This window comes from Cydia fagiglandana, chromosome 3 (genome assembly GCF_963556715.1).
Source record: "Cydia fagiglandana chromosome 3, ilCydFagi1.1, whole genome shotgun sequence".
NCBI classification, from domain to species: Eukaryota; Metazoa; Arthropoda; class Insecta; order Lepidoptera; family Tortricidae; genus Cydia; species Cydia fagiglandana.
Genome location: NC_085934.1, coordinates 11,824,946 through 11,851,311, shown reverse-complemented (window position 1 = coordinate 11,851,311; position 26,366 = coordinate 11,824,946). Strand labels below are relative to the sequence as shown.

Sequence of the window (26,366 nt, the reverse complement as noted above, 5' to 3'; positions counted from 1 at the left end):
AAGTCATTATGCAGTTTAAGCCATTAATTTGGAAGAGTAGACATTACTTAAGACTAAAAGTGGAAAGGATAGTATTAACTCAGGAGAAATATATTGAAAGGATACCAATCGAGGTCACTTAGCTATTACTACAGCTAGAAAATTAAAAGATGTTATCTGATAATGCTAGGGTTGGTGCACGCATGATAGCATGTTAGCAGGGCGCGGGGCAGCGGCGGGTAGCGGTTAATGAGAACGCTTAGGCGGCGTAATAGCGGCGTACTGATTGCCAGGTGCGCTCCTCGCCGACACACGCACCGTCACAACGCCATAATGGTGATGCACCACAATTATTAACCAGCCCAGGATTTGCCAATCACGTGGGATAATGTCCTATCTTTTTAACGGGTTGCATTTCCGTAGCAATTTACTAAGATATTTATTATTCGTAGAGTCGGTCTAAACAAACTCAGCACAAACTTTGCAATAATAAAGTGGCACCATAAACATCACGTACTGTATTCTATGTGGCACTTCCACACTCACGTCACGTCAAATTCAAGTTAGGTGGCGTAGCTAGGTGTGGGCGAAGTGGGCCTTCGCCCACGGCCTGGCGCCCCAAGGGGAGCCTCGCACGAGGCCCCTTAGGGCACAATAAAAGAAAAGGACCTAGATGCGACATCAGTGACATCACCTACGGCTAGATTAGTTCAAGCTACGCCACTGTTCGTGGGCTCTATTTGGTGACAACCCTATACCTAATAACTGAAGTAACTAAATGGTGCATGGTGGTTGAATGAAATTTACTAAACGGCTACCGGATAGAATTATGTTCTCTAACATTTTAAACGCATAAGCGAGTAATAATGTTGATCAGAGTAATTACTGCCCATATTTTATGTTAGATGGTATACACGCGCGTAGACGCCATTAGTGGTAGGTAATTCAAAAACTAAATCAAGGTAGTTTAGGAAATTTAATTTTCCGTGAAAGCGTTGACTTTTACCAAAAAATATATTAAGTACATATTATAAAAGTGCATGCCGCTATGCCGAATACCCATTCGCGATGCCGAACTGTCGACGCGATATCGCACTTCTTGCTTCACTAATGAACTCATGAATTAAAATGCGATTTAAACAGCGGAAATGTTATCATTACGTATATAATCATCATGTGACTTCTGAATTTACCAATAACATTTTCTGAAATCACCAAGAAATCTAACGGTATACAGCGTTTTAAGATTCGATTCTGTGATACGGAATACGGAGAAGGAATGTAAATACCATTTTGGAGTGATAATCACATACGCACACATTAGTTGATTAAGTCACTGGCTTTTAAGAGCTCATTTCTGTGTTGAGCATCGGATGGGTAAATAAAGTGCCTGTTGGAAGTATTAGTTCAGCTAGGCGAGGAGCCGTCGAGTGGCTAACCGGCATGGTAAGTAATAGGCCAAACATTTGTGAGGGCGTCGGAATAACTCGGCAGATACGTGGCCGAGGGTTGATTATCGGCCGGGACCGAGCGCCGTATCGGTATCGAGGTAATTTAAGACGGTAGAAGCGACCGCGTTATTTGGGCCAAATGCAAGCAAGTAATTATTATCCAGATAATAATGCTAATGCACTTATCGTGTCGACGAGCGCTTCCGCCGCCTCGTCGCCCGCGCAGGCGCAGCGCAGTGCCATGGCTGTGACGATTTCTATCGAGGGTGCCGATTTGTGTTAAACGTTCAATCGTAAATCCTGTTTCAATGACATGCGTTACCTATTGAATATATAATCAGACGTAAACATAACTTAAATAACAGTTACCTGCATAATTAATCTGACAGAATCTGTAGCTATAAATAACAATAATAAAGCATACTAAAACATGTGTTATAGTATGTACTTACATTTCCTAGTTGGTTATCCACATATTCGGTTGCGTGAAAACAAATTTATTTCCATTATTCAACAGATACTTAATATGGTGCGTGTAAAATACTCGTTAAGAGGTACCTACTAAATGGTGCTACTGGCCGACTTAATTTAATTAAAAATCACTTTAATATAATCATTATATTTATTCTAAAACCCACACTGGTTTTTCTTTCTCTTGACAACAACAACAACAACAAAGTCAACTCAATGAAGGATCTGCATTAATGCATACCTAAGAGTAGGTACCTAGGTACAAATTAGCACATTTCAGTCTTAATCTAAAATCAGTAAACGTCAAAAGAGAACTATTACAGCGTTACTTAGCCTTTTATGAGTAATTTAATTGTGACTTGATAAAATGCAAACCAAATAGGTGCAGCAAGTTATTCGCTGTAATGCGTTGTAACCGTTGTAGGACAGGCATCCGTGCATTCTTGCATATTATGTTCATAAATATTAATGGCGAAGGCAATATTTTTGATATAATCAGTTGGTTATTTTATTATTTATTATAGCTTCACATAAAAGGTACTCAATGTTCAAAAAACTAATTTAATTAAACGATCACCATTAATTCTTCGAAATCTTTGAGGCCAGCTTAATCTCCGCCATACAAACGCAATTAGCGTTCATCAAGGAAAACATCAATTTACACACGTTCTACTAGTACAGTCGACGGTCACGAAATGGCATTTAGCACCTTTTAGAAAAAACTATCCCTCCCCGATGGGTCATTGTAAGTGAGAATACCTATACACACAACAGCGACAAACAGTTATACCTACGTGTAAATACTTTTAGCATTTCCTTGTTGTTTTCGTTTCTTTCTTGGTCTACAAATATGTGTTTATGTACTGTACCTATTTACACCTTTGTAGATTTTATTAATGTTTTGATACCTTGAACACCCAGTGCAAAGAGTGAAAAGTAAGTACACCCCACTGAACCTACTTGTGATGCCAAATTTAACATTCAGAAATTCTTTAATTATGGACTTCTAATGTTAACAAGGTGCATGAAAGATATTTCAGTTCTCAACATCAGTTGTCAACATCAAACATCGTAATTTTGAGTTTTTAGACAGGCTTATTTAATTGTTTTTAATAAAAACTGGCCAAGTGCGCGTCGGACTCGCGCACGATGGGTTCCGTACCATTACGCATAAAACGGCAAAAAAATCACGTTTGTTTTATGGCAGCCCCACTTAGATATTTATTTTAATCTGTTTTTAGTATTTGTTGTTATAGCGGCAACAGAAATACCTACCAAACGCCTCAGCAAAGTTGGAGATTTATTGTTTATAATACTTCTTTTAAGTTACAAATATGTGTTTTTTAGTAAAATTAATACGATGGTCCTAAGTCCATATTTCAGGAATTTACCTAAACATACAAGTTTTTTTTAATTATGTAAATTATTTACAGTGGTACTACTAAACTAAATTAATAACTATAGCTTAAATTTAAAATAGGTCCTAGAGGCATTGTATAAGAATTAGACATTATATGTTTGAAATTCGATGGGTACCCAGTATAACTAGTACCTCCATAGATGAGCAAACAAAAATATATTTTAAAAACGAGTCAATGATGCCTCATTATACAATTAACACAATATTGGATATTGTTGTTAAATGTTATCACGTTAAGCTACCTTTTATTTTATTTTGAGGTAATCAGACTCCTAAGTTTAGGATAGCATTACGATGAACACACACAGTACCTACAAAATGTTTTCCTAGAAAGGTTCTGGCCGAGACACGCGGCGAGGTGCGAAGTGGTCGGTCAATAAGGTCGCTCGGGCATTAGACGGTGTGCCTGCGCGCACACACGCCACACTTACTTACCAACAAACGATTTAATCAAACTGTTTTATGCCAATGTTTGTTCTATCTGTTTACAGCAATTCAGTAAATTGTTCCGTTTTCGGTTCGAGCGTTAATTAAAGACTCCAAATTGAGGGGAATTGTTTAACTAATTTTCAAGCCTTCATCAGTGCATGGAAATTTCAAGATCAAATAGATTAGGCACAGTATGTTTTTTAAACTTCCGTTTAAATACTTTGATTTAGGTATTTACAAAGTGGACAGTCATTATTTTACGACCACGAATCAAATTAAAATATATGCCGGCATTGGAATTAGGTATACACTTATGTAGATTTACGTGGATCGTAATATATTGCAAACGTGCTCTTAAGGTGACGCGATATCGATTATGATGTGTCACGTTGACCCTCTACTATTCAGGCTTAAGGAAAACTATTAAAATTATACATCTAGCTGGCTCTATAAATGTATTAGTACATATTTGCATAGTACAGCAATACAAAATAATTATATAAAACTCACCGCCCCACCCCACCCCAAAAGGCATACATAAGAGAAGGAATCGAAAGAATCTCGAGATTCTGTTAGGCTTCCGTAGCTCAATTGGTTAGAGCTAATGCACGGATTGTGGAGGTTGCGGGTTCAAGGCCTGCCGGAAGTGTAAATTTTTAATTTTTTTTTATTAAGTAAGGAATAAGGAAGAATTAAAACCCTTATTACCTATACTAGGCGGAACACCGTGCCTGGTGTAACGGAACCTGAAAGTCATCCACATCTCATGGATACCATCTCAATTAAAGTATATGTCAGCATCGTTTAATATCCCTGTAGCTTTGAGACCACTGAGATACTATTAGGACATGCTGAAACATAGTATCTACTTACAATTTGGCAATTTGTATCTTATCGGCGTCATTTTGTCTGCCGAAGTCGTGCCAGGGGCGCGTGCGCGGGGGCTGGGCGGGCGAGTGGTGCGCGGACGGCGTTCCTCGCCCGTCCTCCGGGGGTTGCTGGCAGATCACTGTGTAGTCGAACGACTGTGCACACAAAAAAAACAATAGCGTGAACCACTGAACATAATTGATTTTCTAAAGGCTAGTTGCAGTTCGATGCCAATTTTAATGAAGATCTATTGATCTTCATTAAAATTGGCATCGAACTGAACACAACACAACAAATGAATAACTTCTGATAAATCTAACTTAGGTTAAACTACGTTTGTCACAATTAGGAACAAAGGATTTTTTTCATATTGTGGTGCCAATATCTATCGTATCTTAGGTAAGAATAATTCCATTTTATATTAAATAAATAATAAATATTAGGGGACCTCTTAGACAGATCAACCCAGCCCCAAATTAAGCGAAGCTTGTAGAGTTAGAACAAGAAAAGTCTGCAGCGATTTTGATAGCATACGCAGTGCAAGTATCATTTAATAGGTCATAATTTCATAGACGTTTGACGTTTAAAATAACACTTGCACTGCGTGTGCTATCAAAATCGTTGCAGACTTTTCTTAGCCTAACTCTACTATGGGTGCTAGGCGACGGTATACATACTTTAATAGATAAATACATACTTATAATTTATATATTTACATAGAGAACACCCATGACTCAGGAACAAATATTTGTGTCAATTACACAAATAACAGCCCTTACCGGGATTCAAACCCAGGACCATCGGCTTCGCAGGCAGGGTCACTCTAGTGTTTTCCAAACTCGATGGGTAGGATGACAGGTGTCGTTTCAATACAATTTTGCGAAAATTGGCGTTTTAGATAATAATTTATATGGTGATGACACTGATGACACCTATCATCCTACCCATCGAGTTTGAAAAATATTATACCCACTAAGCCACACCGGTCGTCTATAATATTTTAGGATAAGTTATAGATTATTCTAATTAGGGATAATGTTGTATTAACATAAATTATTTCACACCATGCATAAAATAAATTACTAGACAATTACTGGAAAAACGTAGATCGCAGTTACGTTTGGACACAATTTATATAATTCAGTAATTAATCGGAATGTAATTGAAATATAAACAGTAGGTTGAACGTGACTTCACTCCACCTCCATAGCGACTAATCGTTTTTACAGTCCGAAAAAAGAAGCTACTTTGACTTGTCAATTAAACACCCTATTATTCTCCATTCAAAAATGTAATCTGTCGGTGAATTGAATATTCAATTCGTATTGTTATGACAAGTATTTAACTCAATTTCCTTGTCACGATAAAGCAAACTCGTGCAATAGTTCACCCACTTATTAATATTTACTATGAACGTTCAGATAATAAACGTCGATCAACAATTTAAAGTCCTTTGCTTGATTGTATATTAGTTTTATAAACAAATAATACCCAACAAAACATAAAGAAGAAAGAAATAGAGTTATCAACCAAATTCATATCTACTTATAATTTATTAGACTGGTCATATTTTTCATCAAAACGATTTCGACTGGCAAAGCATATTACTTTTTGGCAACCGGGTTTTTTAACCTAATTAGACCCCGCTGAATCCGAATTTGCCGGTTGCTCGATCGAAATCTTGACCGGAAGTGAGATATTTGACATTAAAGGTCCCTTTTTTTAGTTTTTCGTAAATAACTCTGAAACGGAGGCGCATAGCAAAAAATCTTCTATTACATAAGTAATCTGCATAAAATTGCCTACAAGAAAGATTCAGTACAATTTTTCGCTAGGATCAATATTCAAAGAGATATTAACGCGGGAAATTTAATTATAATCACTTCTAAGGTCCCTTTTTTAGTTTTTCGTAAATAACTCATAAACGGTGGCCAATATCAAAAAATGTTGTTCAACGATAATAATTTACACAAAATTTTGAACAAAACAGATTCAGTACACTTTTCGCAGGGATCAATATTTAAAAAGATAATAAAGAGGGAAAGTTCTAGTATAATGAATTCTAAGTTTCCTTGTTTTTATTTATTCGTTAAGAATTTGAAAAGTATGACTCATAGCCAACAAAATCTTATACCTAAATAATAAACATAAAATTTCCTACAAGAAACATGTAGAACACTTTTCGCTAGGATCAATATTTAAAAAGACAAAACAGCGGGTAAGTTAATTATAAATGATTTTAAAGTCCCTTTTTAGTTATTTGTGAATAACTCGTAAATGGTGTCCCATAACAAAATAGGTTTTTAAAAATAAATTATCTACATAAAATTCCCTCCAAAAAACATCTGGAACACTTTTCTCTAGGATCAATATTTAAAGCGATATTAATGGAAGAAAGTTAATTACAATCAGTTCACAGGTCACTTTTTATTAGTTTTTCCTAAATAACTCGTAAACGGTGGCCCTTTGCAAAATAATATTCTACATAAATATTAAACATAAAATTGTCCACAAAAAAGGTTCTGTACACTTTTTCGCTACGATCAGTATTTAAAGAGGTATTAAAGGGGGTAAGTTCAATAATCAATAATAATGAATTTCCAAGTCCCTATTTTCAGGTTTTCGTAAATGACTCGTAAACGGATAAATGGGCTTTATCTCCGAAACTACTGGGTTTACGTATAGATGACAGGAAAACCTATTAGAAATATGCAGTCAAGCGCGAGTCGCACATTACTTAGTTTTTGAACCGACCCCTACGGGTTTTTTAATGGCAATTCACTCGCGTTTCATATATAAAGAATACGTTGTTGAAATTTGGGTAATGTACGGAACCCTTGCAACGCGAGTCCGACTCGCGCTTGGCCGGTTTTTTTCCTTTTGAGGTACGGAACCCTAAAAACTAAAAAGAAGTGACCTGTGAATTGATCGTAATCAACTTTCTTTCTTTAATATCGTTTCAAATATTTATCCCACAGGAAAGTGTTCATTATGTTTTCGTAGAAAATTTTATGCCGATTTTTTATTTACAAGAACTTTAAGGACTTATTTTGCTATGAGCCTTATTTTACGAGTCATTTACGAAAACCTAAAAATATGGACCTGGAAATTGATTATAATTAACTTACACCCTTTAATACCTCTTTAAATATTGAATGTAGCAAAAAAGTGTACAGAACCTTTTTTGTGGACAATTTTATGTTTAATATTTATGTAGAATATTATTTTGCAAAGGGCCACCGTATACGAGTTATTTACGAAAAACTAATGAAAAGTGACCAGTGAACTGATTGTAATTAACTTTCTTCCATTAATATCGCTTTAAATATTGATCCTAGAGAAAAGTGTTCCAGATGTTTTTTGGAGAAAATTTTATGTAGATAATTTATTTTTAAAAACCTATTTTGTTATGGGACACAGTTTACGAGTTATTTACAAATAACTAAAAAGGAACTTTAAAATTATTTATAATTAACTTACCCGCTGCTTTGTCTTTTTAAATATTGATCCTAGCGAAAAGTGTTCTACAGGTTTTTTGTAGGAAATTTTATGTTTATTATTTAGGTATAAGATCTTTTTTGCTATGAGTCATATTTTTCAAATTATTAACGAATAAATAAAAACAAGGAAACTTAGAATTCATTATACTAGAACTTTCCCTCTTTATTATCTTTTTAAATATTGATCCCTGCGAAAAGTGTACTGAATCTGTTTTGTTCAAAATTTTGTGTAAATTATTATCGTTGAACAACATTTTTTGATATTGGCCACCGTTTATGAGTTATTTACGAAAAACTAAAAAAAGGGACCTTAGAAGTGATTATAATTAAATTTCCCGCGTTAATATCTCTTTGAATATTGATCCTAGCCAAAAATTGTACTGAATCTTTCTTGTAAGCAATTTTATGCAGATTACTTATGTAATAGAACATTTTTTGCTATGCGCCTCCGTTTAAGAGTTATTTAATAAAAACTAAAAAAAGGGACCTTTAATGTCAAATATCTCACTTCCGGTCATGATTTCGATCGAGCAACCGGATTCAGCGGGGTCTAATTAGGTTAAAAAACCCGGTTGCCAAAAAGTAATATGATTTGCCAGTCGAATCAAGAAGGAGAGCGATTTTGAATTTTTATGTCTAGTCTATTATATAAAAGTGAGGTTTTTTAGTAGGTTTTATTGTTATAGTTTGTAAATTCTGTTGTAACACCCAAGAAATATTCACCTTTCGTCAGAACCTGAACTGGATAATATCTGTCACGAAGGAGTAATTAAAACATTGACACTAGATCATAAGTTAGCATATCAAACAACGTGGTTAAAAGGTTATGAAACTGATACGTCTAGCAAAACTTACTTTTTCTGGAAAAGAAAATATACAATATACATGCAACAATAAAAACTCATGCCAGCACTATGGTACTTGTGTATACCGTGTTATTTGTGTAATGACAATCGATTTAAATACATACATTGTAATTGTAAACACTATGTAAAGTCGTATGCCTACATAATATCATATGGCTAATATCGGTAATATCTAATACATTTGCAAGTTGATTAACCTACGTACGGCGGATATTGTAGACATTCAAAGTAATGTTACCTATGTAATGTAATGTAATGTATATCCCAAGTGACCGCAATTTACGAAAAAGATTGTAATTTCAAATCACGTTCGTGCAATTAACTCTGAGGCATTTGGATTAAAGCTCCATTTTTAGCGTTGGCGTGTTTTGGTGTCGGAGTTTCCTATCATCAAATTCCTGAATTGTAATGACACTCGGCAAGGAACGCGTTGAAGTCTTTTCCTACGACTGCCTAATTTCGTAGCAACGTAGCGCTCTCCCGTGCATACAATTAGGATAGGATAGGTCACATATCTCGCGAGGATTTTTAGAATAGATTCAAATGAAAAATGTCATAATGAAGTAATTTTTTTGATATTTTTTTACTATAGGTTTATTTCTTTTAAACTTGTTTCTTTATTTACCTAATGAATTATGTAAATGTCTTTGATTAGAGCATAAGTAAATATGTTGATTATCTCATCTCTATAGTTTAGTAAACAAAGTCCGAATGTGTTATATAACTTATCTTAAATACAACCCAGGAAATTGATTGTAGGTCTATATAGTTACTATGTTCATATTTTATGACAAGATACCTAGATATTACACTTCAGTAGAAAAATGCAGATCTATTTAAAAAAAAGCTGAAAGCTCTTCGGTAAGTGTTTTTAATTAAGGTATTTTTGTAGATATTTTAACGCAAGTTAATTCAAAAGGTAGGACGTAGAGGTGATGGGGCGTAATTAACGTCTCGCGAGTTTTCCCCGTCGAACGGATATTGCTTTGATAAATAGCCAATTACTCGAACGGGTGTTTTGAGAGATACTCTGTTACACTAATGTTTTATGTCGAAATCTTCCGTGAATAAAGTCCAATTGGCAACTAATTTATGATAATGGTTTCTCATTAAAATTTCATTGTAAGTGTGTCATCGGCATTAAGTAGTTATCTGCTATTTGCAGGTATGACGTGACTTCAATACATTTATTAAATACATCTGCTTTTTGTCTATTTGTATCAAACTCTTTAGATGTTTATGTACTTAGATATCAGTTTCTCGTAGGAGACATTTACTATGGATCCGATAAATTTACCGTATCTTCCTATAATATATGAGACATGTGACCTAAACAAACTGTTAACGAAATTGTGTATAATAAAGAAAATAAAGTGAAGTGCTTTTTATAAATGAAAATTTTAGGTATATGAATAATTCATAAACGCGTTAGGAAACAAGGTATTTAAATCAGATACATATGTTTAAGCAAATTGTTATAAATTATTAAGCAGAAAAACAATATTATTCATATTTTCGTGTTATGATCGTTAAAAACGATTAGCTATGCCGATGCACTGATTAGACCCAATCGGAAGATTAATATAGCTATACCTAGGTTCTGCTTCATAAGTTCATACTTGTACAGGTGTCATTACAATCAGTTTTCTATGCAATAATGACTTGATTGAGTGCTCCCGCGCACGTAAACAATAATCGAGTCAATTAATGCGCTGAGAATTGCATATTCTACTAACAGGCCGTGCCCCACGTGCAGTTAGTTAACTTTACAATTGAGTTAGTAGCGCCGCCGTATATTTTACATTTTACTATTGCTCTCATTCAATTTGATTAGCTCATATTTCGCTCAGTAAGGTGACAGTAAACATCAAGCGAAATTTATATGGTGCCAGAGTGAATTGCAAGCTCGAGTCGGTTCAACAAGAGGCAAATTAATAAACTCAATCCGGTGTCATTGTGGTGCTAGGTTGTCAGTTGCCTACTTCGTGCGCACCGCGCCCTGAAAACCGTCCTTCAAGCCAGCTTATCACCTAACTGGGTTATGGTCTGGTCCATTTGTTATTTTAATTTTCTCAAACATTGTTAATGCTCGGAAACGCTCCATCTAGGCACTTGATTGACCCCGAAGGTTACGCTGCGGCGAGCCATTGTCTGACTCAAAGAGCAATTATACCAATGCACTTCATAGATAAGTGTTTAAAATGTACCTACTCACTAATAAGAGTAATAAGCAATATAAGCACTGTTTACATTCCAATATACCTAACTGTGTTATGTTAGCAAATATAATTGGGTAAAGATTTTAATTCTTATTGGATTTCATATAGGTATACCTACATTCTTTTTGCTGATTAGAAACCATTTTACCAGAAAGTTTCGGTGCCTACTTATTTATATAAATTCAATTAAAATATATAGATAAAGTAAAGGCATGGTTCGGCAAAAGACTTATAAGGTTATCAGCGTTGAATAAATATTGGTAATTAGAGCTGAGCGCGGGTGGGCTTTGATGACATAATTAGTGAAAGAAAACTTATTTGCATATCTACCGACATTCTGTTATAAGGTGTACCTACATAATATGTTGTCAGTTATTTAATAGGACCTAAGTATATATTGAAAATAAAATACACTATAAATAGAAAGGATTAAAAATATACCTATTGAGTTCTAACGAGATCGAAATCAAGAATGACGAACTAGGTACACATAAACGTGTTGTGTTGTGTATGATAAAGTGGTGTGTGGTGTGGTGTAAGCATCCCGCCCGCCCGCGCCCGGGTGTGCACCGACCTGCTGAACGGCGGTGTGATCCCTGGGGGTGACAGCATCAGCGCCAATGCCACTGTCCGGCGAGGGCAGGTCCACGGTGAGCCCGGCCGCCGCGATCACGCTCTTGCTGTGGTAGCGCGGCGCCGCGTACCGTTCGCCGAAAGCCGACCCCGGCGCCGCTTCTGCGTCCCCGTAGGGCGGCGCGGACCTCTGCTGGTAGCCTTCACCCACAAAGTACTCTCTGTAGTAGGGCTCAGCGGCGAAGGCGGCACCGGAGGGCTGCCGCGAGTACTGATCGCCATAGGGCGTCGGGCTGGGGGTGCCGGGCGGCGCGAACATCTGCGCCGCGTACATGGCGGCGTCCGGCAGCAGCGAGCCGGCCGAGGAGGCGCGCGACGGCACCGGCGACGGCGACGCCGCCTCGCTCACCTCGCCCACCGCCACCTGCGGACACACGCGTCTGTTACACGCGTTCTCCCACGACAACTGTCCGCTCCGCAACGTCGACGCGTACATGCCGCGTCGAAGCACAGTTCACAGCTTCACGTACACTAAGGTTTATGGTCGGTGACACGTTCACATGAATAATCCCGGATGAGTATACAGGTCCTGGGGATGGGGTGCATCAGGGTAAAGCAGGTTAGGGCGCGGGCGGGCGCGGCGGCTAGTGCGTCGCGAGCACGGGGCCCGGCGCATTGTACGAAGACCGCGATAAATAATACATAAGTGACCGGTAAGGAGTGTGTGAGTGCGTGCGCGCGCGACGGCGGCGTGCGGACGTGTGACGCACCTTGTGTCGCGGCGGCTTGAGCGCGTGCGCGTGCGGCTCGGGCTCGTCGGCCACCTTGCGGCTCAGGTCCTCGGGCTCGCGCTTCACGAGCCCCGCGTGTAGTAGCCCGGAGAGTTCGCCCAGCTCCGCCCCGTGCGCGCCATTGGCCGCCTTCAGCGCCGATCCGGCCCTGCGGAGGGGAGATAGCGGTGATTGGCGCCGCCGACGCTGCGCGCGCGCTACTCGCTCCGCGACCTCGCGCAGCGCAGCGCGCAGCGTCGTTACACTTGATAAGTGTACTATTCGCGCTATCATTATCCTGCAACTGCGCTAACTGTCATATTGATAATTTACATTCCTTCACATTCTACAAACATTCATCATCGGCTCAACAATTAATTGCATACTAAATTTTCAACAGATACATCATACGAATATGTATAATGAAATAACTATAATTTCAACCAATATTAAACATATTTATAACAGAAGTAGTACCAATTTTTTTACCTAATCCTACAATTTAAGGGCGTATTAGTAAATTTTTTTTTGCATTCGAATAAATAGGTATTTCTTGCTTAATAAAGAAGAACTGTTCACAATAATTCTTAAACATTTTTGTAAGTATTCAATAAGTCTTAGCTACTTTTCCAATGTTGGTACTTACCTATAGTCAAGTGTAAAAAAAAAATGCATATAACCTCTTGAAAATACCTATGTCCCATACCTCTTATGTCAGCGAATTAAGAACTATGGGACATATTTTTGAGTGTGATGTGTGCATCCATATTTTTACACTTGACTGTATGAGGCCTCTACAAGTCTACATAGCAACTTTCATATTAATTGCCACTGTGACGGGGTACCAAATGGGTCGGAAATTAAATTCTTTGACTGTACCTATACATTTTCTAAAAAAGACAAGTCTAAAAGTTGACCAAACTATATAAAAGTTGGTGTAAAGTATAAGGTTCTAGTTTTGTTCTAACCTAAATAAGGATGAAGCTCATCTGCCCGAAACAATATGGATTAGATGTGTCAGTGTCAGAAGTGGCATTGGAAGAAGTCACGATTTTGTTTGAAGAAACGTCACATTTAACATTGAGATATCTAATCCATATCGTTTCTAACACTGTTTCTAATAAATCTATTAATTGACGTATCTTAAAGTTCGAATCGGGCCGCGAGTCTCAACTTGTTTTAATTTTAGGCTTGGCCTTCTCTGGCGGAAAGGAGAGATGGCCAGTTCAAATCAGGGTAATTGGCCATATGGCAGTGAAGGTGCAACTAATGAAGATGTCTCCATCGCCTATATGGTATTCCGAAGGTTATCAGATGTCCCCCTATGATAACGAGTTAAAAACAGAAAAACACGGCTAAGTCCGAGTCGGACTCGGGTTCCAAAGGTTCCGTACATTACACAATTTCTAACAATGCATTTTTTATGTGAAACGTATGTGAAATGTCTTTAAAAAACCCGTAGGGGACAGAACAAAAACTAAGTAATTAAGTCCGACTCACGTCACTCACGCATCTAACAGGTAGAGAACTATTTTGTTTTTGTTTTTTTGTTATATTAGGCCCAGTAGTTTCGGAGATAAAGGGGGGAATGGTAATTTTTTGCCTATTTTCTCGACCAACTTCTGTTTATCCTAAAATTATAAAAAAAATATATACCGTAACATCGGGGTACTTTAGCCCATGGGGGTTACTTTGTCCCAAAACGAAAAAAAGATTGAACTTCCCGTCACGCTGCACGTCAGGACCTATCGATGTATTTCGCGCTATTCATCGATAGATGACCGTATGGGGCGGTGGGTAGAAACAGTTTCACGTTAACAACGCTGATTGGTCAGTCCATAATTTCGGTCACAAGTTGTTACCTATAAACTACGCGATTCTATAATGTGCAAACTTTTTCTCGAAACAAAGAAAGCAAATAAGTTTAAGTGTTTGATTGTTATTAATCGTAACAGATATGTATCTAGGATCCTAATGTGATATAAATCATAGAATTTAAGAGATTATTGTGAGAAGTATATGTTATTGAAAATCAAAGTATTCTTTGGCTATCGTTTTCGGGTTTCTTTGACCCATGGGAAAACATTTCCTTCAGAGAGAACAGCGACGCAGATATATTATAGTCTCGCTTCATCTACTGAAGGTCTCATAACGGCACGAGATCAATCTGCTAACTAAGAAGACAATTTACTATTGACGCAGGTTATAAATCACGATCCCAGGAACAGCAGCCAGTGGTTCGTCCTGTGCTGGAGCACTGGATGAACCACAGGCTCAGGTTTCAAAGACAGATTCTCTAGATTGTAATGGAATTAATGAAAACAAAGATAAAGAACATCTGCCACATAAGTTTAATATCTTATAAAATGATTATCAATTTTTAAGACTGATTAGTTACAGTCGACTGTTAACTAGGTGCCTACCTAGTAATATAATTCTATAGGATAACTCATTTTTCATAAATGATAATTATAGTTATACACGTTAACTATTTCTAATGATTATGATCGATAAGATTAGAAGGTTTTTCTGATTGTTTTGGCAAAGTTTTTATTAAAAAAAAACCATGTTTAATAGATTTATTACTTTGTGTTGATTAGTTTGCTTTTTTAGTGTAATAAAAACAAATGAATCTTACTACTATGTCCTTATTTGATATACATGTGTATTGTGTAATAATTTTAAACAGCTTTCTTTGCGCTTTTATTGCAAACCGTTACGTTGTACTCAATGAAAAATCGATGGCCAAAGAAACCCGCTTGAAAGCGCAACTTTGGCTCAAACTTTGCGAAAAATTAAAAAATATTTAGAGATTGATTTATTAAGTTTTACGTATGTGCATGAGTTGATTATACCCACAATTAAATACCTATGACTATAAAAGTGTCATAATGCGATAAAAATTGAAGTGCTCAAACTAATAGTAAAAAGTATCTTGATTTTGGGACAAAGTACCCCGATGTTACGGTATTTGAGATTCTTACAAGGAGCTCTTTCATTTGATATGTAACGCAATATAGTTTATAAAAACTTTATCTTTATCTTTAATTTGTTTAGGTACGTTAGGTACATGCCCGTGTTTGGGTCACAAAATAAATTTCAACTTAATTGATCCAGTAGTTTCGGACACGCACGAGTGGTCCTGTAAGGGTTCTGTTTTTTTTCCTTTTGAGGTACGGAACCCTAGAAATACAAAAAGATGAATTGAGGGTGTGGGAAAAATTTACAGGCTCTCAATAATAATAATAAGTATCTCTCCTGCAAAGTCCTCCTAAAAACCTATGGCCACCTACCCCGGATTTACCTTATTTAATTAAATACACTTGCAGAAGTGTAGAATGGTAATGGTATGGTGGTGTTTGGATGGATTAAGGGTACCTATTAACCAAGGAGGAGTTATGGCCGAAGGGTATCAAGTTCCGCGGCCGGCTCCCTGACACTGCGGGGTTGCGAACTGCATCGCAGCCATAATTGTGTTTTTAGTTTTAAGATATATTTTGTAATAATATGTATGCTAGTTTTAAGGTATTTATCTATGGGCCTATAGTGGCCTAAAAATAAATGTTTTCATTCATTAAGTAATTTTAAATAAAATTCTGTATATTAATTCTATAAACATTATATATTTTAAACCTATGTCCATATTCTGTATTACTGATATACCTACATCTACATGAGCAGATGTAGCTACTCAGACAAGTATGCATTACACATCACATATATGTAGGTACCCATTTTAAGAGTGGAATGCTATTTCTTGGAAATTCGTAGCTCCGTAAAGAATATGCAGGCAAACCTACTTAGTAAAATGTTCCAGTGAAATAATTTGTAATAAGTATAAATACTTGTGTCTTTTTTTAATGAAAACATTCGCGCCACGAAGTACTTACACGAGGAACGGCTGCACATTTGTTTGATTTGTTAGCGATGCGGCCACCTCCGCACGAAGAGCGCAGGCGCGGTTTTCGTCGGCACTGCGATGTCAGTGCGCGCCGATTTATGATAATTGAAGACAAGTTTCATTGGCGTTCAGATGTTTATTTTAGATAAGAGTCTCGCGCCGCACTATTTCATGCGTCCGAATTGGTCGGGACGCGCGACCTCCCGCAAGCTCGCTCGCCGCCGCCCGTGTCCGATTGCAATTCTCGCTTTGCTCATACTTAACGATTTATGAAAGCGATTTGTAAGAGAAACACGACGAGTGTGAAATCGCTCATCCGATAAGATAAACCGCGTGTGTAAAATGTTTCGGGAAACGTCGACAGTGTTTCTACACAAGAGAGATGCGGCGCTAATTTGCTTCACGGATTATTTCGGCAGTGCCAACGGTCTGGTAAGTCAGGTTAGATGTCGAGTGCACCGTCGATCTTACGAGATACCGACAACTACGTAAAATATATTCAAATAGATTTTATGACAATGAGGGTACGAGCTACGGAATGAAGTGGCATAGGTATCGTTATTCATGCGAGCGAATCATAAAGCGATGTTTGCTTGTCGTTCATTGTTGGCGCCTTGCAAAAACGTTATACAAAGCGCGCTCCGCTGACAGCTGAGTCGCGGCGCCTCGAGACACGACCGCCAACTTCGCTCGCGGCCAAGCTTGCTGTTGCGACCCAAGCTCGCGAGACGTCATCCATTGTATCGAGGCGTGTGTCTACCAGTATGTTAGTTCGAACTGTTCGAAGAATATTCCGAGCGACACTGCAATGAGACGACTTGGACTGAAATACATAGATATATATTATTTTCATCCCTTCAAGCCCTATTCTCCATCCCCATTCTTTGCTAATAAATATAGCTGAGATTTTTTTAATACTCAGGCATATGAACCAATTGAAAAACTTCTACTCATTTTTATTTTTTGACTCACTTTCCAAAACCAGTCATTGCAACTTGAATCTGTTTCTTAGAAGGTACGGTAACTTGAGCGGATTATTGTGGTTTAAAAGTTACTCTTAATCTGTGATCAATTGATCATTTCAGCTAAACCTATCTCACTGGGTTTCACTTCAGATATCACTAGTGAAAAATACTTTGTAAAAATATGTACTTAGCTAATATTGGTTTCTTCTCTTTATGGGACTGGTTTCATTCAATGCTCATGTCTCCTCCAACATACGCGGTTATTTAGGAATTCTAACATCATACTCGTAACTTGTTACTTGATTCCATGCCACTCGTTAACCACTTTCCATTCACATAAAAACCAAGTAGCTTGTACTATCCTGTTTATAAACGGTGATGCTATTCAATATTACAAACAAAAACTCGTCTAGAAATTGGCATATGTATCATTAATGAACTCAAGTAAGCGTTTATTAGGACCACTGGAACAGGTTTACTTATAAATCGTACTATGATTAGCTTTGTATGGTACTAAATTCTTTGTTAGGTATTTACTTAGCGTATTACAACAGTTATAGGCCGTCCCTTTTTTTAGTACAATTCTAAAATTTCTATTGGTAAGTAGGTTATAAACATATCGGCCAAGTGCGAGACGGACTCGAACGGACTCGACGGAAACAATGGGTTCCGTACAATTAAGCAAAAAAAACGGCGGAAAAGAACCCGGATTGTCTCACTTAGGTTTAAAGAAATTTTATTACTCATAAGAATATTACAATTCACTTACATGAGTTAAACATACTTATACTAAGAATTTATTATCTTGACGAGTACATATTTATATAATATTAAGTGCAAATTTATTGAATTACTGCAAAATTGACATAAAAAATAAATATGTAGGTAGGTATACATTTTTTATTTATTTATTTTGCCCGCAGCGACTTACACAAGTAAGTACGCGAGAACATTATACTAGTTGCTATGCGCGAGCGCAGGCGCGAGTTCTCAGGCTAACCAGAACTGCAGATCGCGGGAATTCAATGTTCACTTAAATATTTAATTTATTCTGTTTTTAGTATTTGTTGTATTTTGTTATAGCGGCAACAAAAATACATCATCTGTGAACATTTCAACTACCTAGCTATCACAGTTCATGAGATACAGCCTGGTGACAGACAGACCATTTGGGTATGGAACCCTAAAAAGATCAGTATGTGAACCTCACCGTTGCCAAGGAAATAATAAATTGTATTAATTCCAAGATTTACCTGCTAGCCAACATAAATTTAATTTTGATAAGGAATAGAAAGGAATCCGTTACGAACCCGAATCCGAAATCCCAAAGTTTAGATCAGATATCAGTGTCATGTTGCAATGATTACCATAACAGTGCCGGTAATAAAAGGATAGGAATGAACACCTCTAGCATCCGACTGCTACATTTTACATGCAAATAACTATTTTCTTATCAAAGCAAATCGGAATACGCGCGGATGCAATTGCCATTATAATTATTTGCAATGTTTACTTAACACCCTTTCACACATGACGAGATCGCGACAATACGATGCAAGGGGTGCGCAAGGGCAACCCTATCCTAAGCACCAACTCAGAGACGCAGTAATTGAAAAATATCCTATGAATCACAAAGATGATAAACTTTAGTATCCTCAAGGATAAATACAGCATAAATTGTGTGATTTGTAAATTCAACTATTATTATAGTCACCATCGGAAATTTTCATTCTCAGAATGTACGGAATTGTTTGATCATACAATCGAACACTAGTCGTGTTCGAATATTTGTGAGCAAAAAGCAATTTCAATTTCAACTTTGTTAAGAGTAATAACTATCCAATAATGTAAGAATCTATAACTAGTCAAAGTATAAAGTAGTCGAAACTAATTCATACAAGTAATTGCATAATCACTATCACTACACCTTATAAAACGTCCCCCGCCGCTTCTGTCTGTTTCTGTGTTTGTATTTATGTTCGCGATAAACTCAAAAACTATTCAACGGTTTTTCATGCCGTTTTCACCTATCAAAAGAATGATACTTGAGGAAGGTTTAGGTAGTGCTATTAGTTAATAGTTATTCTGTGGTTTATGTGCGTAATTTGGTAACCCGTGTGAAGGCGCGGCGGGTCGCTAATAAATAATAATGTTTACTTTAAAAATAATAACTACCGGCAAAGTAGATGTTGGTCATGTAATATGCAACAAACAAGCTGTTGGAAAATGTAAAGAAGCTTAATGATGAAGAAAACCAGTGAGATAATGAAGTGAATGAACACTTGGTAGTGGTATCGCGCGCGGTATCTCCCGCGGCGACAGTTTATCCGTTGCTTGACGAATAGATTAGAATCTATCGCGCGACGGAGACCGCGCCGCGGAGGAGGCGCTTGCAGCGGATGCCCGCATCGTAATATCAATGCTATTTGAATATATCATTCCGCTAAATGTAGGTTTATTGCTACTTTTCTCACGGAACTAATACATTATCAAAAACTTTAATTGAAAACGATTTCGCCATTTGTCTAAGTAATTTAAGAGTTTTTGGTTACACAGACCCGTAACGGTGATTAATAAGCCGTTAAACTTTTCGCTGGTCCTAATTAACCGAAAATAGCTAAAAGGTAATAATAAAAATAAATCAGCATGTCTGTGAGTAATGCTTTAATAATAATTCGCATGCGTAACGACTGTTAATTCAAATTCTTTAGCTGACCGTTTCAATGGGAATGTTCGCATGATAAAGAATGGTCAAGAAGAATGGTCAGCCCCGATTTGATATTTCGCTACGTGATGGCCGGCCAGGGACATAACGATGTTCCTATCTTTTTATGCATTATCTTATAAGGGGGTTGGTTTCCAAGGGAATTGAATGGTATTAACTGCTTTGCCATTAACAATACAGCCGGATCGTCAAGAGAGAACCGGTTCTCTCCTAAATGGGTCACACGGTTCCAGCTCCTGAGTTTTTGCCGCGGCATTACCGAGCGTCGCACAACCAGGGATCCTTATGAATCATTTTGTATTACAATACCTATCAATATAAACAAATATAAACTACCTACTCTACTTATACTGTACCTACCAATAAACGCTCAACAGGTATGTACGATTATATTGTTTAGCTTGACTTCTATTAGGTATAACATTCATAACTGATCCATTACAAAGTTTATTGGTTTATAGGAGATAATGTATTCTGAGTTTTAGGGTCATATCAAAAATGGTGATTTTATAATTAACGAAGTGTCGCTACAGGATTAATTAACGCGCCGACAGTGGCTTCGTCCAACCTTCGCAATTTAGCATGTAGGAAATCCCACTGAACAGTATTTTTTATTATATTTTATTACATGGCTATTAACTTTATTTATATACGTTCATAGGTAATTCCAATATTAATGTAATGTAATAAAGTGATCCGGAGAGAGGAGAAAATGTTTTCCCGTTAGTGTTGAGTGTGAACAGTGACAGGGTCAAAGGGCGCGCCCCTCCCCGAGACATCCCGCCGCGCGTTTCTATGCTAATCTTAGAGTTAGCATTCGACAGCGTCCAACTTATATTAATGGTTATAGCCGCCCGTTTCCACTTAACAGCCATAATATCCGTAGTCCTGGCTATAACGGAGGCTAGCGCTATAGCTGCGCCCGCGCAATACGCAACGCGTTTACGAAACATGCTCACGCCTACGGCTGATCTCGAGGATATTTATAAAGATGGAACTAGTCCGTGTCTAAGTATATTGAGCATTCAATTCAAATAATACGAGCGATTTAGACAACAAACACTGCAAGCCGAACCTGACGATGAACCTGGCGCTCAACTAGAGGTGAATTTGCATACAAACGCATAAAGAGACACAGCCCGGGGAGCGGGCAGCGGGCGCGGGTGAGCGAGCATTCGTTATAATTTTGAATGTATGAATGAGCAATAGCGCGCTCATCGTAGCCCGTCGCGTGGGCCGCGCACCGACAATGCACCAGACAAGTCCTGGGCGTCCTTGTCAATGTGAGCCGCTTCCAGCCACATCCGTCTATTGTCATTATTTGTATTTATGCACTCCTGTAAACGGTGACGAGAATGACGAGCCGAATCTGGCCGCCGTCACATTCCATCCGCGCGCCAGAATGAGGGCGACTTGTCCCTGTCGCCCGGCCCCTCGACGTGTGAGGTGTCATGTAGGAGGCCCACTCCATCGCAATGCTGCACCATGCACTTTTACACCCTCCACTTTTATAGAGGTTTTTGTAATTGATTTCATAATTTATAATTCGTTCTGAGTAAATTGAGCCCAAATATATAAAAAAAAAATTGTTCAAATATTTTAAAGGTAAGAAATATCAGACGGTGACTGTGCTCAGTCTTTCGAGGTGCACGATAATCTTAGTCGGCCTATTACCATTTTCATAGGTTCAAACTTGTTCTTTTTATAACTGCGTCACTGTGTTTATGGAATATAATAAACCTTCATAAAAGTAGATATAAACGGTTTCTGGGGTCAAGTTAACATTATGCACTCCTTGTGTTAAAATGTGACACGGCGTTTGCTCATTTTGGGCTGCTATTCAAGGGATGCTGTTAACAACCTCTTTCAAAGAGCGAGCATAATTTGGATCGGGGTCGCATTTCTATAGGATTTCTTTGAATGCACTGACATTTTAAGTTTGAATTGCGCGTATTTTCACGAATAATATGAATAAAAAGCAACCATTTGACTGCTTCTAAAAGATAGACCAGTTACATACAATGAGATTGGCGGGCATGGTTGGTCTATTTAGTTAACTGAATTTATTTAACAACAATCAGAGTAAATAATAATACACCTGAAAAATATTTTAATAAGCTCATTTAATAAATAGAAAATCTTGAAAACAAAGGATACCTATGATATCGTCGTCGATGAATAGTACCTGTCATAAATAGTTTAAAAAATAATGAGCCAAGACTAAAACATAATATTATGCAAAACATATTCGAAGTCGAAATGTGGGGATCGAAAATATGCGCTGTTGCGAACTCTCAATTCGTTAATCCTGCCATAGGTATTCAAATGAGTGCTTGTGATTTATTGAGTGGAACATTAACATTTTTATTATTTGTTATTCTTACACCTTTCGTTAGGGCCGGAAGCCACGCGGCCTCTGTCTCAGCGTACTCGTCCGTGAGACTCTGCAACACAAACCCCATGTGTCTTCAATGTGCATAAAAACTCTACAAAGATTGCATATTATCATAGTTTACATATAAATTTTACGCGAATTCATTCCGTATTCACTGCGCTTCAAAATTCGTCGATTATAATGATAATGCCTCCAATACACGAACGTCATGATGTACGGCCGTGAGAATCGCCGATTGATTTTCCGCGATCGCTTCTGATTAAACTTTGATTGTTGTCGATATTCGAGATTTGTTTTGCATATTCGAAGCAGACAATTATTGTGAGCATAGGGATACATGTGTTTAACTCGTCTGACTATTGTACGTTGAAAATCACTAATGATTTCTTTAGTTCTAATTTATAATAGGTATACCTGAGTACCTACATCCATCGCTGACAGTCTTAGAAAAAAAAACCTTATCCTTTTATTTTATTCGGGATGCTTATTAGGCAGTAAGCATCCCGAATAAAATAAAATAAAATAAAATAAAATAAAAATAAAGACATGCCACTTGTTTAAAACACATTACCTTTATACTCGTTTTAAATACGAATACGTATCACGTAGGTACCTACTTAGATATTTGTACTGTCACCTTATAATAATCTTTTTACTTACATACACCGATAAATTTATTTTGTGATTGATGCGATTGTGATACATTCATGATTGAAATTGTAATTATGTAAATAGTATATATATGAAACTTTTTTGATATCTAACAACTTAAAAACAAGTGATAAATTGATAATGTATAAATCGTATAAATAAATCAGTTTCAAGCCCTGATTATACACCGAAGAATATTAGGTAAGTAAAATATACTAGGAAATATGCAGGTAGATGTCTAATGTCTAAAGTAGAAGGAAAATTTTAAATAAGTAATTAATAACTTTACAGTTATCAATGTAAAAACAAATGCCGATTATAGAATGCGATATCGCAACAATTTAGAATTTAGAATATCGCAACAACAAACAAGTCTGCTTCAACGTTTTGTCAGGCAGGAGAATACTTTAAATTAATGCCTAGGAAAATATCGACATTTTAATCGTTTTTATTACTTCCCGTCATTTGCTTCGCAAGTTCAAAAATCAGTTACGTAATATTTCCTGCAAACAAACATATTACATATTACTCATTCTTTAAGCAATTAATGATTCTGTTTACCGCAATGGTTTATGGGTAGCAAATGCCTTGAGATATCAAAACCGACATTTGTAGAATTACGTATTGTGCAAAAAATTTTAAGTATTAGGTCGGGGATAAAGTTCTTTCGTATTTTATAGGTGTACCGTTATAGTAAAAACTCTATGGTTATGCTGTTTGTATCGGGCTGGTTTTGATACCATTAGCATTAGTAGTATTAAATAACGTCTCGACGAGAGGACTGCCAAAACTGCTTGTGGCAGTTTCTTGACTGTAAATAAATAAACTATGTAGTTATCAGTGGCGGCGCGTCCATAAAAGCCGATTCCCACCGGCTTGCCTGTTTTTGGACGTGTGAGCAGAGTTGTAAAAGAAATATGTAAGCCAAATTAGCGGCTTGCCTATGGATATGTTTGACGCGCCGCCACTGGTAGTTATGTCAAAAAATGTCTCGAATTTCTATATAAAATACGAAAATATTTTTACTCTGACCTATTTTTTATAGTTCAAATATTTAAGAAGTAGGTATGTCTATGAATTTATACATTTTAATTCAGAGCAATGAAAATCTATCGTTGGGTATATTTCCCTCAAAAGTATGTCGTTTTCATTTCATGGGCGTAACTTAAAAGTTTCAGATTTATTACATTTCCTTGACACATATTTAATTCAGCGAGAAACTACACACTTTAGCTTTATTGCGGGGAATTCAGAGTTAAAACCGTAAACATAAAATTGATTATTATAAATATGATACGGCGTGTAAGTTATCAACGCGGCTCATCCGTAATTTGTAATGCTTTTCAAAGCAGCTATAGCCGCACCGCACCTAAGATATATTATCTACTGCCGAAGCAATTTGTTCGTAGTTCGAGTAGTGATGTTACTAAGATTATAATGTTTTATAAAAAGATAAGTACAGTCAACCAATACCAATAGAGAACCTCGTCGCTTTAACTACTACAGATACATGACATACATCATTCTACAAACGCTGTCGTAGAAGATAAACAAATTGATTCATTATGACATAATTCTATCGAGACCCAGGAATCAAATTGGTTGACTGTACAGTCACCTGCAATAATATGTTACACAACGAAGGCCGCAAAAATATCTGACACGATGTTATTTATAGAGCCGTAAGAGCGTGTCACATATTTTTGCGGCCTTCGAAGAGTAACATACTATTGCAGGTGACTGTACGTACTAATAGCAAATCGTGTACACTTACCTTACTTAGGGTCTAGGGAATGTTAATTTACATATTGATTAGTATTAAGTACGAGTTCATACATTTACTGCTAAACGCAACTACTAATAACACATACATACCTCGGACGATCGATGTTCGAAATTTCATTGGTATGTATGTCATATGTGTGCATGTATGCAAGTATGTCATAGTTTTTAATTCTTTGGTCGAGTTCAATTGAATGCCCGTGTTATAACAACGCTATATGCACAATTTAAGTAAAAAAAAAACGAATTTACGAAAATACCTATGCCATATAACCAGATATGTTTGTGTGTGCATAAGTAACGTATCGATCTAGGTAGAAGACTCACGTCCAGACATCAGTTAGTTTCCCATCCTTGTGTAGATCCTGCGCTTGCAGCGGTGGCAGCTTGTAGTACTCGGTGACGAGGGCCTGCGGCTGCTGGTCATCCACGCCCAGCACCGCAGACGAGGCCGCGCTCAGCGGGTGCTCCGCGCTCGAGTAGTAAGCGCGCCACGACTCGCCGCTCACCTCCATCACCTCCTTGCGTCTCCTGTTCAAACAAAATACAACAATTAGGTACTATTCTTCTTTTAGATATTCTACCCACCTACCTACGAGTCATCATCAAAAGCACAATGCATATTACAATTCCGTCTGCCGTATTACGTAATGCAAATGGATTTTCATTCAGTCTATCGGATCATCGAGTAAACATAGCGTAAAATACCTGTACCCTGGCCTTTAGTTGTACGACGGGGCCGACTACAACTTGCGAACCAGTTATTAGGCGTGACCATTTTGGTACGGATACTGACCTCTGGTGGTTGGTGGGCACCAGCGGTCGTCCGTGTGACGCTTTGCGTGCTAATTGTTGAGTACACAGGCGTGAGTCAGCAAGGCGAGTGTCCGGTTCAAAAGTAATCCAGTAGTGATCGGAACGGGACGCGAACAAACGCGGGGGCGTCGTCGACGTCTAATTCGGGTAGTTTTTTGCGAGGTATCGCGAAGCCGGGCGTGCGTCACGGCGGCGGGTCACCTGGTGCCGCAACCTGATGTAGAACAGGTCCGTGCCACTTGCAGAACCGGAAGGATGCGAGGCAAATCCCTGCTCCCTCGCTAACCAGTTTAGGTCGTCTGACGTCACGCCCAGCGGTATCCGACGATGCAGACAAATAAATAAAAAATGTTGGAAGCACGCGTCGGACGGGTTTGACCGGATCGTAGCTCTACCTGATTCCTGTTCCTGGTCTCGTGTTGATATCATGGGATGACATTGCTTATTCGTTTTTGGCCAATATCATTTTCGGAAATCCGCAGCTTTTAAGTTGCTTAAGTAAGTACAACAAAATAAATAGGTACGTACTTATATTTGATATTATTCAAACTGTTTCAAACCCTTTATTTACCCAGTTGAGCTA

At 37.6% G+C, this 26,366-nt stretch overlaps 1 protein-coding gene across 3 annotated transcripts in view; it reads right to left on the bottom strand.

Annotated features, from left to right (window-relative positions):
• The window catches only part of LOC134680063 (protein grainyhead), a 153,383-nt gene that overhangs the window by 33,092 nt on the left and 93,925 nt on the right, over nucleotides 1-26,366 (bottom strand). For 2 of the 3 annotated variants that reach the window (XM_063539072.1, XM_063539073.1), the window contains exons 3-6: nucleotides 25,295-25,498; nucleotides 12,549-12,717; nucleotides 11,780-12,202; nucleotides 4,624-4,775 (exon numbers count right to left, since the gene is read on the bottom strand). In XM_063539072.1, the coding sequence (XP_063395142.1) occupies nucleotides 4,624-4,775; nucleotides 11,780-12,202; nucleotides 12,549-12,717; nucleotides 25,295-25,498 (948 nt within the window). The remainder of the gene's footprint in view (nucleotides 1-4,623; nucleotides 4,776-11,779; nucleotides 12,203-12,548; nucleotides 12,718-25,294; nucleotides 25,499-26,366) is intronic. The other variant, XM_063539074.1, reaches the window with a different exon arrangement.